The sequence below is a fragment of the Crassostrea angulata genome, chromosome 6 (assembly GCF_025612915.1).
Source record: "Crassostrea angulata isolate pt1a10 chromosome 6, ASM2561291v2, whole genome shotgun sequence".
NCBI lineage: Eukaryota > Metazoa > Mollusca > Bivalvia > Ostreida > Ostreidae > Magallana > Magallana angulata.
This window is the reverse complement of record NC_069116.1, coordinates 44,766,609-44,784,418: the sequence shown is the minus strand read 5'-3', so window position 1 is coordinate 44,784,418 and position 17,810 is coordinate 44,766,609. Positions and strand designations below refer to the sequence as shown.

The following is a 17,810-nucleotide window of genomic DNA, read 5'->3' as shown; positions in this document are numbered from 1 at the left end:
CACAGCACACAGATTTGAGACCAAGTAAATCGATTAACTTAAAGTGAACAAAAAATACATATTTTTTACTTTATAGAAATAGACAAATCTACCTGGAGATGGGGTGGTAGTTGGAGGGGGGTTGGTGGTTGGACGGGGAGTGGTGGTTGGGGGTTGTGTTGGGCAGGCCTTAGTGTTACAGGTTGCTGTTTCTCTGGCAGCTCCGACACAGTTTTTGCCTCCATTGGCTGGTGGGGGGTTGTTGCAAGATCTCTCTCTGTAGTGAGTTCCACCTCCGCAAGATTTGGAGCAGGGGGACCAGGATCCGTACTTGCTCCAATGTCCGTCAACTGTCAAAAAGAAGACAAGTATTTCTTAGTCTTTAAAGCTCTCTCTCTCTCTCTCTCTCTCTCTCTCTCTCTCTCTCTCTCTCTCTCTCTCTCTCTCTCTAGATTTGGAGCAGAGCATATACTGGGGATTTGCATCATATTAACATTTTAGGACATCAAAAGCGCGAACGTATGGGAAATAAACACCATTTAAAGGACCTTCATTCTACATTGAAACAAATTGAAAAATGTTGTGAAATATATTTGTCAGTTTTTAGGGGTTATCAATTCAGTTCCACGTATGATACCAAGAAAAAGCTATTGAATACGTTTACTACCAAACACGGCTGGCATTATCTATTCTTTCGATGTACATTCATATTTACATGCATTTCTTCATTAAAAAATATACTTAAAACTTTGTTGTCATTAATAAGCCTAATGTATTAAGTTTATGATTATTATTTTTAAAAAAATGTATAGTTTATATTTGTACAAAGAGGGACCTTAAATCAAACACAATGGACAGGTGGAAAGATGGATAAATGGTTATTATATGAATAACCGGTAGAATAAACTTCAAAAAGTTTACACAAAATACAATAACCTTAAACATGGTGTTACATTTTGATATCAATTTAAAATAATTGACAGACGATTTTTTGTCGACTGGTATACATTTGCTAGTTTTATGGGATCTCTATGGGGCGACATGTGGGACTAGCAAGGCTCTGTACATGTATATACTACATGTTGTGTGGGCACACCTCTATACCAGACATTTGGTCGTTTTCCAGACAAGCCTATATTGTATTGTTATACTATCTACGCCGGTAGAATTCGGTCTATATCATTGATAATAAGTATGGGCCGATGTGTGAACTACGGATTTCTTCTATATCTTTGCATATCTTTGCATGCATTTGAAAGGGTTAAAGGATGAGTTATTACATCCGAGTCAACGAGAGATATTAATTTAAGTTGTAGATCTTGTTTATTAATCGTTGTAAAAAAAAGTAAAGTTCAGTTTCAGTTTAAATAAGTGATAGTATTTTTTGATATAAACTGGGTTTTTTTTTTTTTTGGGGGGGGGGGGTTGGCCATATTGGAAATCATGCATTTTGTTCACAATATTTAAGTTTTAAACCATTATACACCTAATTGAACAAAACAAATAAATGTCAGGATGTAGTGCATGCTGAAATAATTTTTTGTTCAATATATGTACATCCGATGTACATATATGTCATACAAATATACATTATCTTTCCAAAATATGATATTGAGTGAAAATAAACATATCACTTTGGGGGTTTTTTAAAAGCAGATACAGCTGAAACTTTAGACGAATTTCTTGCAACAGGCCTATTTTAATTAATAAAATCAAAGTGAAAAATGTATAGCACAACGTTTTATGTATCAATTTTTAAACTGAAATAGTAACGAGAGAGAGAGAGAGAGAGAGAGAGAGAGAGAGAGAGAGAGAGAGAGAGAGATGTTCTACTATAACCCACCTTCACAAGCCGTCTTTTTCAGCTCCGCCTGCAGTGTGTTCAGGGCGTCAAAGTTTGACACGGTGAAGACGTGTTTAGCGTCAGTAGCAATATGCTCCAGCTCAGCGTGGTTAATCCCACTCCCGATGCCGATGGCGAAAGTTTTTATATTCATGGTGTGAAGTTTGTTGGCCTGAGTGGTGGTAGCCTGTCTGTCGTTCGACTGACCGTCAGTCATCACAACCAGAATGTTGACCACGTGATCTCTGTCCCCAGCAGCCGGCTTGAAGTCATGGTCCATGATGTATTTCAACGCCAGATCAGTGTGGGTAGATCCCGACTGGTACGGCACGCTACCGATGGCGTTCAACAACGTGGGTTTCGTTGGATATTTGTTCATGAAAAACTGGTGATGGGGCGTCGTTGCGAACGTCTCCACACCAATTTGAACGTTGCTGGGCCCAATGTCAAATGTATTGGCGAATTTTTTCACAAAGTCTAACTGTTTTTGAAAGTTTGCTGATCCCACTGATCCCGAAGAATCAAGTAAAAACACAATATCTGCTGGGACAGTACCACAGGCTGCAAGCAGAGAAAGAACTCCATGCTACACAAAATGGCGACAAAGTGTGTAATGTATTTAGTACTTAAAGGTACTTTTTTTCTTTTTTGATTTTTGAATACTTCTTCTTTTTATGAAATATTCAAAGTTACAATCTTTAATCAATCTTATTAAAAAATCAATACTCGCATTCAACAGAGGTTTGTTTTTCAAGCTTAAATAGTTTTGGATAAAAATCACCCTTCTGCAAGAGCCCAAAAAATTATTCCAAAGTGTCAGCGGCTTATTCAAAAGTTTAAGGATTCGTCAACGAATGACCAAATTTTTTGTTTACTTTAAAAAATATTTAGGAAAAAAATGAAAAAAAAAAAAACAAAAAAACTTATCGATAGGTCATCACCTATGAATATATGTTTATAACCTCAGAGGTCAAACTTACTAGTTGAAGGAGCGGTAGTTGCAGCGCCCTGTGAGCCTCTCAGGCTCACAAGAGCACACGAAAGAAGAATCAAAATCCGCCGCATGTCGGCCAAGGACCCGCTGTAAAATGCGCTAATCTCGCCCGATCTGGCCTTTTATCTGACGTCTTGACCAACTTAGGAAATTCTTTGATATCTAAGTGTAGGAAGATTTTGATGCCTTCTAGCCTATCGCAGTGAACGGATGCTTTTTAAATTGTTTCTGTATACAGTAACTGAGGCTTTGACTATGGGCCAGTTACAAAACTGGCCTAAAAAGGTTCTTGATTTTGGTGCTTTATACGAAATGAAGAAATAGTTGAGTTAACATGAGTACGATGCATGAAGGCGCGGGTATAGCTTATTAAACAAATTATAGATGAAACAAAATTATATATATATATATATATATATATATATATATATATATATATATATATATATATATATATATATATATATATATATAAAACGATGAAAGTTTTTATATTTAAGGGCTATAGAAGATTTTTTCGAAAAGTTATTCAAGTTATCTAATACAAAGAATTTATAGAGGTGCATGTAAAATGCAATAAGAATTAGTTCTATCTTTAACGCTTTCAAATTGAATTATGGGTGGAGGTCATACCGGCATGTCATTGCTATTAGTATTGCCATAATGATTTAGAATATGCAAGGAAATGTTCGGGAAAAGACTTTGTTATACTAGTACTATCATATTATGTTATTCTTTAAATAGGACAAGACTACTCAGTTTTTCAAGTTAAAATATTACATATGAATAGAATCTATAAACGAAAATTGTCTTTTCGACATTAACCAAAATACGCCGAATTAAAAACCAAAGAGACAGATATAACGCACATACTAACTGTATTAATCTACACGATAGCGGTGATTAAAATGATATAAATTTTTTAAAAAAATGGTATTTAATGGAATATATATATATAGGGTTTCCAATGTGAAGTAATCTATCGAATGAAGTTGTGCATATACATGCATATACATCGAAGGAATAGATAGTGGCAGCAGTGCCTGCTAATAATAGAGTGAAGTTAGTCTTATAGTTCAGCATTCTCGACCTCTTCACCAATCCCGTTTTTATCAGCCGCCCCCTGTCAGACCTTCCTTATTGTTAGTCCATAACATATACTAACGGTACTTTTAGAAGTTTTCGTGTACTAGTATGTATACGTTCGTGTATTGTAAACAATCGCTCACTTCAATGGAGTTAATGGTTATCTGGCTATGAACATATGTAAAATAATGTACTCGTTGCAAGACGGGTCACTTTTAACCTTCTTCGTCTCTTCCTACCTTTTCAGTGTCAAGAGGCAGTTGAACTTTAAACCTTAAAAACATTTATCATTTTCTGGGAGTTGAACTTATGTTCAATTCATTCAGAACTTTTTGCAAACACATCTTAGTGATTTTGTACGAGTTTTATCGAGAGGGTTTGTGTGCGCTGATTTACTCAAATGTACATATTATACTTTTTGCATCAGCAGATAAAATTAAACAACTCTATGATAAACTCTGCTGTTTTTATTTAGAAAATAGGTTTAAAAGAAGCAATTATTGCATAATGTATTCTACGTTAAGATATCGACGCCTTCGTTTTCATGAGCATCGATGATACTGCAATAACGTAAGTCACTTTGATCATTGTGGTTTGAAAGTTCAAATTTTGAATTCTGACTCCCAGGAGTACTTTTCGTACTTTGATTATTTTAGTAAATAAAACAATCAAATGTCATGCTGTAAATTTTGTATTTACACCCATCTAGTTAATTCAAAATTTACAACATGACACAAAACTAATTTTAAAGTATTTTTGTTCTAAGTAGTTGTTGCATTTAACCTTGAAGTTTTGGTTTCATAAACTTGAAGAAAATTTGCTTGCACTTGATGTCGAATGTCAACAAGTAGTATGTTAAGGTCATTGTGTAACCGTTTAGCAAACCTTAGGTCAATTTTTGTGTAAACTATTTTGATAACAACTTGTTATCACATATAACCGTCGACGATTTATACTACTTCGGAACCCCCAGGACAATCTGCGGGCTTCGTATCTGGGTGATTTCAGAATCTGTCTAAGAGTAAACGACGTCTTGAGGAAAATGGAGATCTCAGTTGAAATAAAGAAGACTTTGTCTGAACATGGTATGCGGTTATCTAAACCATGCTTCGTCTTCTAAACTTCCTAAAACGTGTAACTTGTGGTTGCAATTTATTTACGATTAGAGTAAAATTGCAACAAACGTTTTGTTTATTCGGCTTATTATTTTTTTTTACGTTACAATTAGATATAATAATAGATACACTTTTTCAATATCACAGCCTTCAGCCCTCGGGATGATACTGGAGTACCGGGCTGATACAGGCTGTGATATGGAAAAGGGTATATATTATTCTCTACGTATTTTACTTTATCGCTTTATATGAATACATCTTTGAAAATTCATGTTAAAAAAATAAAACTGAATAAAGAAATAACATAAACTTGCATAATAAAGAATTTTCCTCTAATTTTTGTTTTACTCATATAGGTCTCCGAAGGCCTCTTACAAAAAGTTTTAAGCTTACTCCATATGGCATTGGCTCTTGCTTCAGGGCTGATGAAACGACGATAGTGCAATTTAGTACATGTATTAAAATACTGCAACTTGGTTTTTTTTTCTAGATAAAGGAAAAGTTCGAGGGAATTAATTTTCATAAATCATAATTACATTAAGCACATATGCTTCTCGAATACCAAGTTGCTGTCCATCTTGGTAGGCAGTGACCTTTAGTTTTGCAAAAGACAAATGACATGGTTATAGGTCAGTCAAAGGACGAACTGTAATTAATTGTCTGTCCCAAGATAATGTCCCACCAACTCTTCCTACCTGTGAGAGGATGATAACATGTGACGAATCTAAAGTATCAGTATTGGGCGGTGAACATATATAATTATTATACTTTTATGTTAAATACTGAAATCTGATTGCTTTAGACGCAGTTGATAATCCGTTCTATTACCCTCAGCGTTAGCAACACACTTAGCAACGGGTAACATAACGAATTGTTACATGCGCGTAAATTATGCGTGTACGGTTCGCCGTGGAATTCACGTCGTTTCTATATAAAATCAATGGCTATATATAAAAATTCTAAAATTAAGACATTCAGACGAGTATAATAAAATAAATAGTGCCTGTTTGGGAGGATAACAGTTGAAATCGACACCCCTCGAAAACCATTGTCAACCTCCGCTTCGCGTCGGTTGACAATGGTTTCCTTGGGGTGTCAATTTCAACTATTACCCTCCCAAACAGGCACTATTTATATAGTGTTTCTAACGACAAAAATCTCGTCATTTTTCTCTCCTACTTTTATGATACGAATTATTTTTTTTTGAGATATCAATGTAGATGAAAGTACATTTGTACATCAAAATGAAATATACATGTGATCACCGAAACAATTTTAATAAAATCTCAAATTCTACAATGTTGACCATGAAATGCAATTTAAAATTTCTTTCAGAGGGAAAAAATGTAAAAGGTCTTGCGGGTTTCGAACTTGTGACTTGAAGATAAATAGCTGTCGCTTTAACCTATATATTGCACTACGCTGTTAGATGTCAGCGTATAGGTTGGCAAAGAAAAATAGCATTAACTTGGACACGATTTGAGATCAAAAATTTTATTTTTATTTTTTAGGTATAAAATGGTTTACTGATGCATTTTAAATGATTGACAAAAATATTGAATGTTACGGTCAAGCTACAAGCGAGATACAGAGGTAAAAATTGGTTGTTATGTAAACAAAGCACGAGTCTTATAGTTGTTTACAAAATATGTAATGTAGAGGTCTACCATTTCTTAGACAAAATGACATGTAAAAACAATTTAAATTAACTCAATATCTTCATAACTACTATTATCAATAAAAGAAAGATACCTGTGATTGAAACTTGCACTAATACAACACAATTGTAAAAAATGAAAATATTCGAGCTTTGTTTACAAAACAAAGAATTGTGACTGTATCTTGCTTACAACTTGATATTTGACTTTCAAAATTTGACATAGCATTAAAAAATTCTATATTTATCAGTATATAAATTGAAAATGGAAAAATAAAATTTGAAAATTTTAAGTCAAATCGTGTCCAAGTCCCTTTAATGTTGATTTTATTGTTTGTTTGGGAAAAAGTGCACCACAATATGGAGGTGTCTCATACCTCCTGAAGACTTTTATAAAAGGTAGTTGTGAAATGAAGCAGGTGGATAAACAATACAAGTGTTTCCAAGTGACACTTGTGAGGATACACACAGAGAAGGTTATCAAACGTTTGTTTAAGGACCTCATCTGATAAGATAACAAGTTGAACGTTTCCGTGTTGTTTGTCTACGTAAAAACAGTATCTTTCTTCTATCTTTGTTTAGGTCTCTATCCAGTTATCTCCATTTGTATCCACTAGTGGTCTCATTGGAGAATTTCCCAAGGTACTTCAAAGTCACACAATAAACCTTATTCAAAAATACAGTAGTGTAGTTTGATCAAGATGTATGCAGATTAACATCAATCAAATCGAAAGATTGTTCAACATACCAGTAGCTAACTTGGTGTATCTTTTCCCATCTGATAGTATATGAAATATAAATGCTTAGCTCTGCATGGAAGCATGTCTCTTCCATTTGAAAGAACATGTATGTCATTCTAAGAATACTAAAATCCTCAAAGTTTACAAACTTTAACATCAGATGCAGTTTGAACTAACATAAGTCTCATAGGCTCTAACAGTGACCGGAGTACCATAGCCCATATACTGTGGAATCATTAGAATTCGTGGTGGCTCAATTTTGATGGTAGTCGTGGGTAGCTCTCGCCCACGAATTTAAATCCTCAACGAAAAGTAATTATAAAAGGTTTGGTTTACCTACTGAAACTGAAAACTGACTCATCCACGAAATTAGATCCCCACGAACAAGCAAAAACCCACAATCCACGAAAATTGGCCCCCACGAAATTAAATGATTCCACAGTATCTGCCAAAAAGTCTCAAACTGGATTATTTTATAATAGCTAAATACATGTTATCTTTTTAAAAAATGCATATATTTTCATTCAATTTATTTTTTATCCCCCATTAACATTCTTCTTAACTTCATCCACCTTGAAGAAAAGGAAAACAACTTCTTTCTTATAATAGGTAATTTATTAAAACAATAGCTTTATACAGCACCTGTATCACTTCATAAACCATACACAACTTTTGTATTGCATATAACTAATATCAATACTTGAAGACAGTAAAATTTCATAAAATGTCAACAATCCAATATGAAACATAAATGCAATAAAAATAGTCTATGACTTTTTCTTAGAGAGTTTATATTTCACAAATCGAATCAGGTTAGTTTTAGCTGTAGAAATCACAGGGTAGTGCTCATCTGGTTTTCTCTTTATCAGGTTTACCTGTGGGCAAGAAGGAACAATTAACAACATTTTACAATTAATATTAATATACCATATTAAGTTAAATTATAAGATGATGAGAGAATATCTAATTTGCTCATTTTCCAATGAAAAGGTCATTTGACCATTTTCAGCAAGCAATGAGTCATTTTATTCATTTCATACGAAACTGAAAACTGGTCTGCAATAATAAATGCATGATTGTATTTGCGACCAGGGTTGCTTGTGCTTTTTAGCAGATATTTTTTTCATATAATACAAGACTTAGTGTAATATAGTTGAAATTCATATTCTTCATTCCATAACTGTATGTAAATTACATACGGGGTTTCTATTTACGTCATTAAAAAATACTTAAAGAATCGAATCACGAATAAATGTCAGTTTTCATACAGTGCACTAAGAGGGCACCATATTAAAATCAGCATATACATGCTACATTTTCTCACTTACTCTAGATTTCATTTCAGGCACAAATTTTGACAGTCGGTCTGTTAGACCAATGTCATGGTCGATGGAGTCTAGATGATCCTCTCCGAACACATCAAACAAGCTATCCAAAGCCTCGGAAACAACCCATAAATCCTTGTCTCCACAGACAATAGTCAGCAAAAAAATCCCAATATTCTGTTCAATAGAGAGCACAAATTTATGAATAGATACATTTTGAAAAGAATTTTACCACATCCCCTTCTGCTAATCTTTTCATCATCTCGATTCATTCAAAGGAATAAATGATTTAAATCATCAACTTTCATGCACCTTCAAAACAAATTTGAGAATTGACTTTTTATTTCTCTGTTAACTATATTTCATCTCACAGAAAAACTTAACTGGCTCTATACACAGTATTTTAAAAATTATATGTAGATAGATTTACATTCAGTGTATATTTCCCTTTATGTTTGCACTGGAAATCTGCGACGTTCAATTTTCTATGAATACACTTTGCTAATTTATGCACCACGAGCACAAATATAAACGTCTTCACATGTTTTGAGTATATTTATTTTTGTAAGATTAAACGAAACTTTCAATTTGTACTTTATCAAAAATAATCATTGAATTATATCTACTCCTTAATAGAAAAGATTTTTCTCTACGAAGTTTCTTGCACTATATGTTTAGTTGCGGAAGCAAACTAAATAACACGTTAATATTGCTGTTCCATTTATGTTTCATACCCCTGACTGAGAGGGTATATTTAAGAAATGAATTCAATGTCTACCCAAGTAAATTTACGCTTTATAATCCGCGAAGCGGATTATAAAAAAGCGTAAATTGCTCCAACCCAGGTTATACGAGTATAACTTGGGTAGATATTGAGTTCATTCCTTATAATTTAATTTTCTGGAATTTGCTGTACAAAATTCAAACATAACGTCAAGTGAATTAGTACGTTGGTGCATTGTGACGTGTCTTGTGACGTGCAAACCAGGTTATACAAATTTAACTAAATTTTTCTATCCAATCAAATGCCGCGTTACAACCAGAATTAAATTATAATGGCTTAACAGCATCAATACAAATATATTTCATACAAATAAACTTCAGTATGAATATAAATATCAGCATTGAATGCTTATTTTTGGATGTCGTTAGTCCTGTAAGACACCAAGCAGAGCAGACCACATATCATACCGTACCTATTCAATTTGTCTGCACTGCTTCGTGTGTTACAAGACTAATGACATCCAAAAATAGGCATTCAATGCCTAAATACTGTAGATTCCTATTTAAACGTGAGGAATTAATATCCGCATAAAATCACGAGAAGCGCATCTCGCAAATTTTAAAATCTCGCTTTTATTTTTTGGACATCTGAAAACTACATGAAGCTATGATCAAAAATTGGCATTCGAGATTTTATGTTCTCGCGATTTGATGGAAAATGGCTGAATCATGGAATTAAGTACCGGTACTCGCGTAAAATAAGGAATCTACAGTAATTGACTTTGATTTTAACTACCACATATCTAATTTACAATAACTGATAAACAAATTCAACAATTTAAATAACTAATTTTGACTGGCACAGATGCTGATGCGTAATATACTTGTACTTGATAAGTAACAGATGTCTTTATCAAGAACAACCAACCTTCAGGGTGTCAACATTGGGTAAATCAGCTTGCTTGCTGAACACTACACCCACTATGGCTACGATTCGTACAATGTTGACCCTCACATCAGCCAGCTGACAAGAGCGACCAATACTGAACAGGAACTGAAGGTCAGATACTGAAATCTCTAGCAGCTGAAAGTGAAAAAAAATATATTCCCATTAATAATTCACTGACACATCCTTGGTGTTTTGTTTGTATATTAAATCAAAAGTTCCTCCAAATTACTTCACCAAAATCTATAGTTTTCAAACTTGATAATTCACATCAATAGTATCGGTTATTTTTCGATAGAAAGTAAAACTTTGTAATCACAATCACAGTATTTTTCATTAGCTAATACATGTATAGCCTGCACTCATTTGTTTAGTATACACACCTTCTGGGACCCAGCACTAGAGAGCTTCTGTATCACAGCCCGCAGTGCACTGGTTGTAGCCTCCAACAACATCTCATCAGTCTCTGTAAAAACAACCAATAAGTATGTCAGTCACTCATCTCATACTGTAGATGTTGAGTAATAACTAATCTTGGTCATAGAAAAATTAAAAGACTGTTCTATGTTTAGCGTCTTAACCCATGACATCAAAGAGAAAAAAGCAAATTCCATTAATCTATGCCCTCTTTTAAAGTTAAAAAATATGTGTGCAAGATTGTAACTAGAAATATGTCCAGCTGTATAGCAAAATGCTATAGATGGAATCTTGCTGTTTTTTAATTTGCTATGCTGGTATAATTTGATGTTTCAAGTAAACAGAGATCAGAGTCATACTTACCATTAAAATAATGCCTTTAAAAATTTCTTTAAACTAAGGTACAGAGCCAACTAGACACAACATAATATAACATAAAGCATACCTTACTATAGCGGACAAAACCTTAATTTAAATGTCCAAATAATGAGTTTGGGCTACATGGTAAGTTTTCAAAACTTACTATCAATGTTTGCCAACAGGGATGCTAGGCTGCTCCATACTTGGTGTAGTCTGTCTGCTCCTCCTAACAAATCCAGGTCCATACAATTCACCATATTGTTCATACACAGCAGAGCATGGGCTTGCAAATTCACAAAGCTAAAAATGTACATGTAGATCCCATCTTTCAGTATTCATTGAAATTGTATAAAATACATTATAACATACATGAATAGCATTGATGAACTATCACTGGTCAAAACTGGAATAACTAAGAGACTCAGAGATTTATTTTAAAAAGACAATGGTATAATCATTGGAACTCGAGGCAGAATCAAATAAAAGTGATACTAAGTGTGTATTAATCTAATTCTGTTGGCATAAATGAAGATGCAGACCAGATTATGCATAACACCAATGATGAATTTATAAAATCTTCCTTAAATATTCCACCTGAATTTGTATGTGACAATGTAAAACTTGAGCACAAGACAAGAGATTGCTAACATCACAAAATTTCCTGTTCATTGTGTTGATATACACATTAGATACTAGTAGGGGCACATTTGTAAGCTTGCTTTTACATTTTTCAGACTCAAGATTGAAACACACAAACCTTTTTGAAACACTACTGGGAGGACCACAGCAGTCCACAGGGGAACACTTCGAACACACCTGCAAAACAAAAACACAATTATGCATATGGCTGAAACATGTCAGAAAAATGACGTTCAGAATGTTTCAGAAGAATCATTGACATTTACCTTTTCAAACACACAAAATCCTTTGACAGCTTGTTGAACTTCAGTTGACACACAGAGAGAAGACTAAAGATGAAAGTGAAATATGAAAACAAAAACCTGAAGAGATACACAGTAAAACATGCATGCTTATAAGGAAGTGCCAGGGACATGCAATTTTGCTTGTTATAAGCGTAATTTGTTATATCTTACCTCCTGCTAAATTGTAAGAAAGTTATTGGCTTACAGCAGTCACGTGGAGACTATGTATATTCCATACATAGTCAGTAGAAAATATTATCCCCTTTGAGCATTATGACGTCACTTTAGGTACTCAAATTGAAACTTTTAGTATTATTACAAAAGCTTGACTTCATTGTTTTATTTACTTTTTATCATAAAAAAAGACAGTCGGTAAGATATAATCGTTACATGGTTTGTAGTTGACCTACTATGGTTTATACATGATCAGTAAATTCCATATTGGGGCTCGAGCTACGCTCTTGCCCCATATGGAATTTACTGATCATGTATAAACCATATTTGGTCAACTTCAAACCATGTAACTAATATTATCCGTCTAGTTTACAACATGTAATAAAGTCACAGGGAATGAAAATCACTTTTCTGTAAGCATTAACTCATACAAGCGTGTTTGCTATAAGCATGTCTTACTGAAGGTAGTTTCCTTCATTTCTTAACTAATCTGAACCAACAGAAATACTTCTCTTACATATATTAAGCTTTGTTGCCTTACAAAACTTCAACATTTTACACCCCCTCTTTTTCCATTCAGCCGTCCAATTCCACTTACAAACATATCAATGGTCTCCTGGTCCATGTCCTCCTCTTCTTCTGCTGTTTCTTCCTCACAGCTACTGGATTCACTATTTCCCATATCTTCCCATCCATCATCTGTATGTAGAGATTGATCCTTTGAGAATTTCAGTTAGCACATTTTCAAAGGAATCAATGTCCATCAAACTCCTTTCTCAAATCTCAGTTTTATCCCTGCATACAATTACGGCTGGGCCAATATATTGAAATATCGATAATTTGGATATAATGTGCGGACGATATGTGTACATGTATATTGATATGTGTGCATAAATATTGATGCTAAATATTAAATTCCCATCTTTTTTTATTCTATGCTTTAAATTTTATTTATTTGTAAAATATTGTTCAATATGAACTCACAATTTTATAAACCTCACTAAATGGCATAAAAAGGTGATCATGTTAAAGGCAGTATAATAAACTTTGTTCCTTTCAGGGTTTTAATGTTTAAATATTGTGAGTAAAATTCATTATTTTTTTATTGAAAGGAAAATATGATGATACATATTGTAACATCACACAAACTTCATAAGATATATCAATAGATAAAACAATGTATCATCCCAGCCCTATAAATACATGTACAATGCACATAAAACCATTTCATAAACCACTACTATGTAACTGTAGTTGTAGAAGAAATTACATCACATTTCTAATCTAAAACGAAAACCAATTAAATTTCTTTTACAAAAAATGTTAAATTATTGTCAAGTACACAATTATTATTTTTGATTTTTCTTCATCCACTCCATAAGGTTTGTCTACCAAAAAGCTAGATCGCTGAATGGTTCAAACCTATCACCAAGTCCTTGGTAATAATAAATATGAAATTGCTGGAATAATTTTGACTGCTACATCTTTATCTTTTTACCATACATTGTAAACCGTACATTTTTCAGGAAAATTGAATTATCTAAAATATTAAATTTTTGTGTCATTTGGTCAAGAAGCTTACCATCTGTACAGCAGATATTGGCTACTATTTCCATTGCTATTTGCTGAGCAGTTAACACATTTTGAACATCCCTAAATGTTTCCTCCAACTCTTCCTGTAAAAATATCAACATTTAATAGGTATTTTCAAATGCCTCATATTAAAAAATCAAAGGCCTGAAGGGCCACAATGGCATCGAGTTGAAATTAATTTGAAGAGTACAAACCTGAACAATTTTTTTAAAAAGTCAAAATAATCTCCACTTAACAGAAATAAATATATATTGTTTTATTTATGGTATTCCATCATTGATCACACATACATTTAGGTACTATTGATTAAAAAAATCCTTAAAACAAATTATGATTCTGTAACTCTTAAGAAATGTATGTACTACAATAACATGAGACCAACTTTTCTTATTGTTTTGCTAGAGATTAATTTTTTTTTTAAATTGAGTCGGGTGGTCAATTTAACACAAATTAAATTTAATATAGATTTTATGCAGTCAACTAAAATAATAAAAATATCAAAATGAAGTGTGATTTCTTTTATTATCAAAAATCATTCTAATTTGGTTATTGACCATTCATTTAGAAATTAGTATCAATTATACTTACTTTTTAATAACAAATATAAAGACAAATACATTAGTCAACTACTTTCAAATAAATAAAAATTATGTGTTTATCACAAAATTAATCAAAGTACAATTCATTACAAATTGACTCACTGAATTCCTAAGAAGTTTTAAATGTTACTTAAAAATCTTAAGTTATAGAAATATCCTTGAAGTTAAAAAATTGTAGATAATTTTTTTCTTAATTTAAATAGAATTAATTAGTATTAAAATTATAATTGTATTGAATTCTATGTATTGTATATTGCTGATAAAAACTCTTTCTCGCATTATCACCCGTGTGAGATCGGTTTGTCCGCTGTGAGACAGCAGTGTGAGATTTTTCTGTCTTACACTGTGTATTACTACGCCGTTTTAAAACGTAAACAAACGTTGTCTGTTGTAGGGAAATGCAAAATGGTGCATTGAAATTATCCATTAAGTAATTGTGTTGCTTAATTAATTACAATTTCTCATATTTTTAATTAAAAAACTGTCATATGCTCTCATTTTGACTTGCACTATTTGAAGCATGCGGAGGGATAAACCGAAAGTAATCTTTTGAAAATATTTTTTGTAACTCCTCGTAATAAAGAGTTCCACTGAAAAATATTAAATTTATAATTATTCTAAAAAATGATTAAAATTTAATTGGATGTGGTTATGTGTCTAGATGGCCGAGTGGTTAGAACCGTGGCCGCTCACTGCCAGAAGCATATAGGTTCTAGAGGTCGTGAGTTCAAAGCCCCACCCTGGCCGAGACAGAGTTCCAATATAGTGAATTTTGCTGTGCTGTATATGTATTTATTTTTATATCAGCAATTCAAGTGTATTTTCAAGAAGATTAGTAAATTGCATACTCTAGTATTTTGCAGAAATGCCTGGTAAGGTACCCTAATTTTTTGCAAGAAAGCTTGTCAAAATAGTAGTAAACCATCAACAAATTCCTGGAAAAAGTTATATAAAATTCAGGAACATGTTGTCTGACCTTAAAGATCAAGCATTTATACAGCATTTATACATTGTCAACATTCGATATGGATAAAAAATAATCTGTTTTGCAGGCAGGTATATTTCATAAAACAAGAGGCCCATGGGCCACATCGCTCACCTGAGGAACAATAGGTATGATAAAATCAGCTCAATGGAGTCATAATACAAACTATCTGGACAATTTACAATAATTCATGTAAATCCTGTATAAATAAAATCCATTTTCCTCTGGATATTCTTATGTTTATAACCATTAGTCCCTTTTCTAACAGGAAGATTTTATAGTCATATGTTGAGTATTGCAGTTCTAAAAAAGATACCTAACAATAGTTTATATATGGGATATAAATGTACATCAAACTCTGAACCTTCTCGTGAGGCCAAAGAATTGTCTTGGGGCCAAAGTCTTAACAATTATAAAGAATCATCTGGCTGATTAGTTTCTGAGAAGATTTTTAAAGATTTACCCTATATATTCCTTTGTTAAATTTTGCCCCCCCCCCCCATTGTGGCCCCACCCTACCCCTGGGGATCATTATTTTCACAACTTTGAATCTACACTACTTGAGGATGCTTTCACACAAGTTTCAGCTTTCCTGGCTGATTAGTTTCTGAGAAGAAGATTTTTAAAGAATAACTCTGTTTATTCCTATGTAGAACATCGACCTCCCATTGTGGCCCAAACCTACCCCCAGGGGTCATGATTTTCACAAATTTGAATCTACACTACCTGAGGATGCTTCCACACAAGATTTAGCTTTCCTGGCTAATTAGTTTCTGAGAAGAAGATTTTTAAAGATTTACTGTATATAATCATATGTTAAACTTTGATCCCCCATTGTGGCCCCAACCTACCCCCAGGGGTCATGATTTTCACAACTTTGAATCTACACAACCTGACGATGCTTCCACACAAGTTCCAGCTTTGCCGGCGAATTAGTTTCTGAGAAGAAGATTTTTAAAGATTTACTGTATATATTCCTATGTTAAACTTCGATCCCCCATTGTGGCCCCAACCTACCCCCAGGGGTCATGATTTTCACAACTTTGAATTTACACTACCTGAGGATGCATCCACACAAGTGTCAGCTTTCCTGGTTGATTAGTTTCTGAGAAGAAGATTTTTAAAGATTTACTATATATATTCATTTGTTAAACTTCGCCCCTCCATTGTGGCCCCACCCTACCCCCCGGGGGTCATGATTTTTACAAATTTGAATTTACACTACCTTAGGATGCATCCACACAAGTGTCAGCTTTCCTGGCTGACTAGTTTCTGAGAAGAAGATTTTTAAAGATTTACTTTTTATATTCATATGTTAAACTTCAACCCTCCATTGTGCCCCCATCCTACCCCCAGGGGTCATGATTTTCACAACTTTGAATCTACACTACCTGAGGATGCTTCCACACAAGTTTCAGCTTTCCTGGCCTATTAGTTTCTGAGAAGAAGATTTCTAAAGATTTACTCTATATATTCATTTGTTAAACTTCGACCCCCATTGTGGCCCCATCCTCAGGTGAGCTTAAAAGGTTAAGTTTACAATTCAATAAGTTGGTTTCTGGAAGAACAGATTTTGAAAATTTTCGTAATAAATATTGACAATTTTTTTTACTTTTTTAATCTTTAGCTTTTAAGATCTGTGTAGAAACATAGAATTGTGAGCAAATCTCTGTATCTTGCTTATAATTTGAAGCTTAACACTCAAATATGGTTAGTAAATAGAAATTGTAAACAATTAAACACAAGAAACATGCACTACATGTATAACAAATAAAGAACACAATTTATTTTTTCGAAATGAATCATATATATACATGTATATACCTACATATTTCCGTAAGCGATATCAAACTCTATTTAAACTGAATAAACTAGAGAAAATGCCGAGCATCTCAACAAAACCTATTGCATTAATCTACCATTACGTAAAAGATAATGCCGAATTACCGATAGAATGAATTGTATTTCAGTACCCCTACATCAGATTTTGCTTAATTTGCGCAGGTAAACAGTTAACGTAACTGTTTGATTTACCGAAGTCTCTGTTTGATTTGATACGTAAAAATCACGAAATACAGACGATAGTTTCCAGGTTACAAAGCATAAATAATGAAAACGAAACGAAAATCAGAACAAGCTAACAGCAACGTCATGTGTGAAAACTGTCAACGCATTGAAATATTTAGCCTCAATTTACTTCACAAAATCGGCACCAATATATTTTTCATGTTTCAAAATTTCCCTTCATACGTGAACTGTTGCACAACAAGCAAATTCATCATAGTCAGATCGACCCTTTTTCGTATAATGTCATGGCTGCTTTAAACAAAGAACCTTGTTTTAGAAGTATG

General features: G+C 33.3%; 1 protein-coding gene across 1 annotated transcript in view; it reads right to left on the bottom strand.

Annotated features, from left to right (window-relative positions):
• The window catches only part of LOC128188439 (uncharacterized), a 75,836-nt gene that overhangs the window by 18,663 nt on the left and 39,363 nt on the right, over nt 1-17,810 (bottom strand). Inside the window, exons 8-19 of the mRNA XM_052859488.1 lie at nt 13,865-13,958; nt 12,881-12,981; nt 12,091-12,153; nt 11,943-12,001; nt 11,349-11,485; nt 10,792-10,874; nt 10,391-10,546; nt 8,743-8,916; nt 8,189-8,289; nt 2,803-2,903; nt 1,823-2,383; nt 93-329 (exon numbers count right to left, since the gene is read on the bottom strand). Coding sequence (XP_052715448.1) covers nt 93-329; nt 1,823-2,383; nt 2,803-2,903; nt 8,189-8,289; nt 8,743-8,916; nt 10,391-10,546; nt 10,792-10,874; nt 11,349-11,485; nt 11,943-12,001; nt 12,091-12,153; nt 12,881-12,981; nt 13,865-13,958 — 1,867 coding nt within the window. The remainder of the gene's footprint in view (nt 1-92; nt 330-1,822; nt 2,384-2,802; nt 2,904-8,188; nt 8,290-8,742; nt 8,917-10,390; nt 10,547-10,791; nt 10,875-11,348; nt 11,486-11,942; nt 12,002-12,090; nt 12,154-12,880; nt 12,982-13,864; nt 13,959-17,810) is intronic.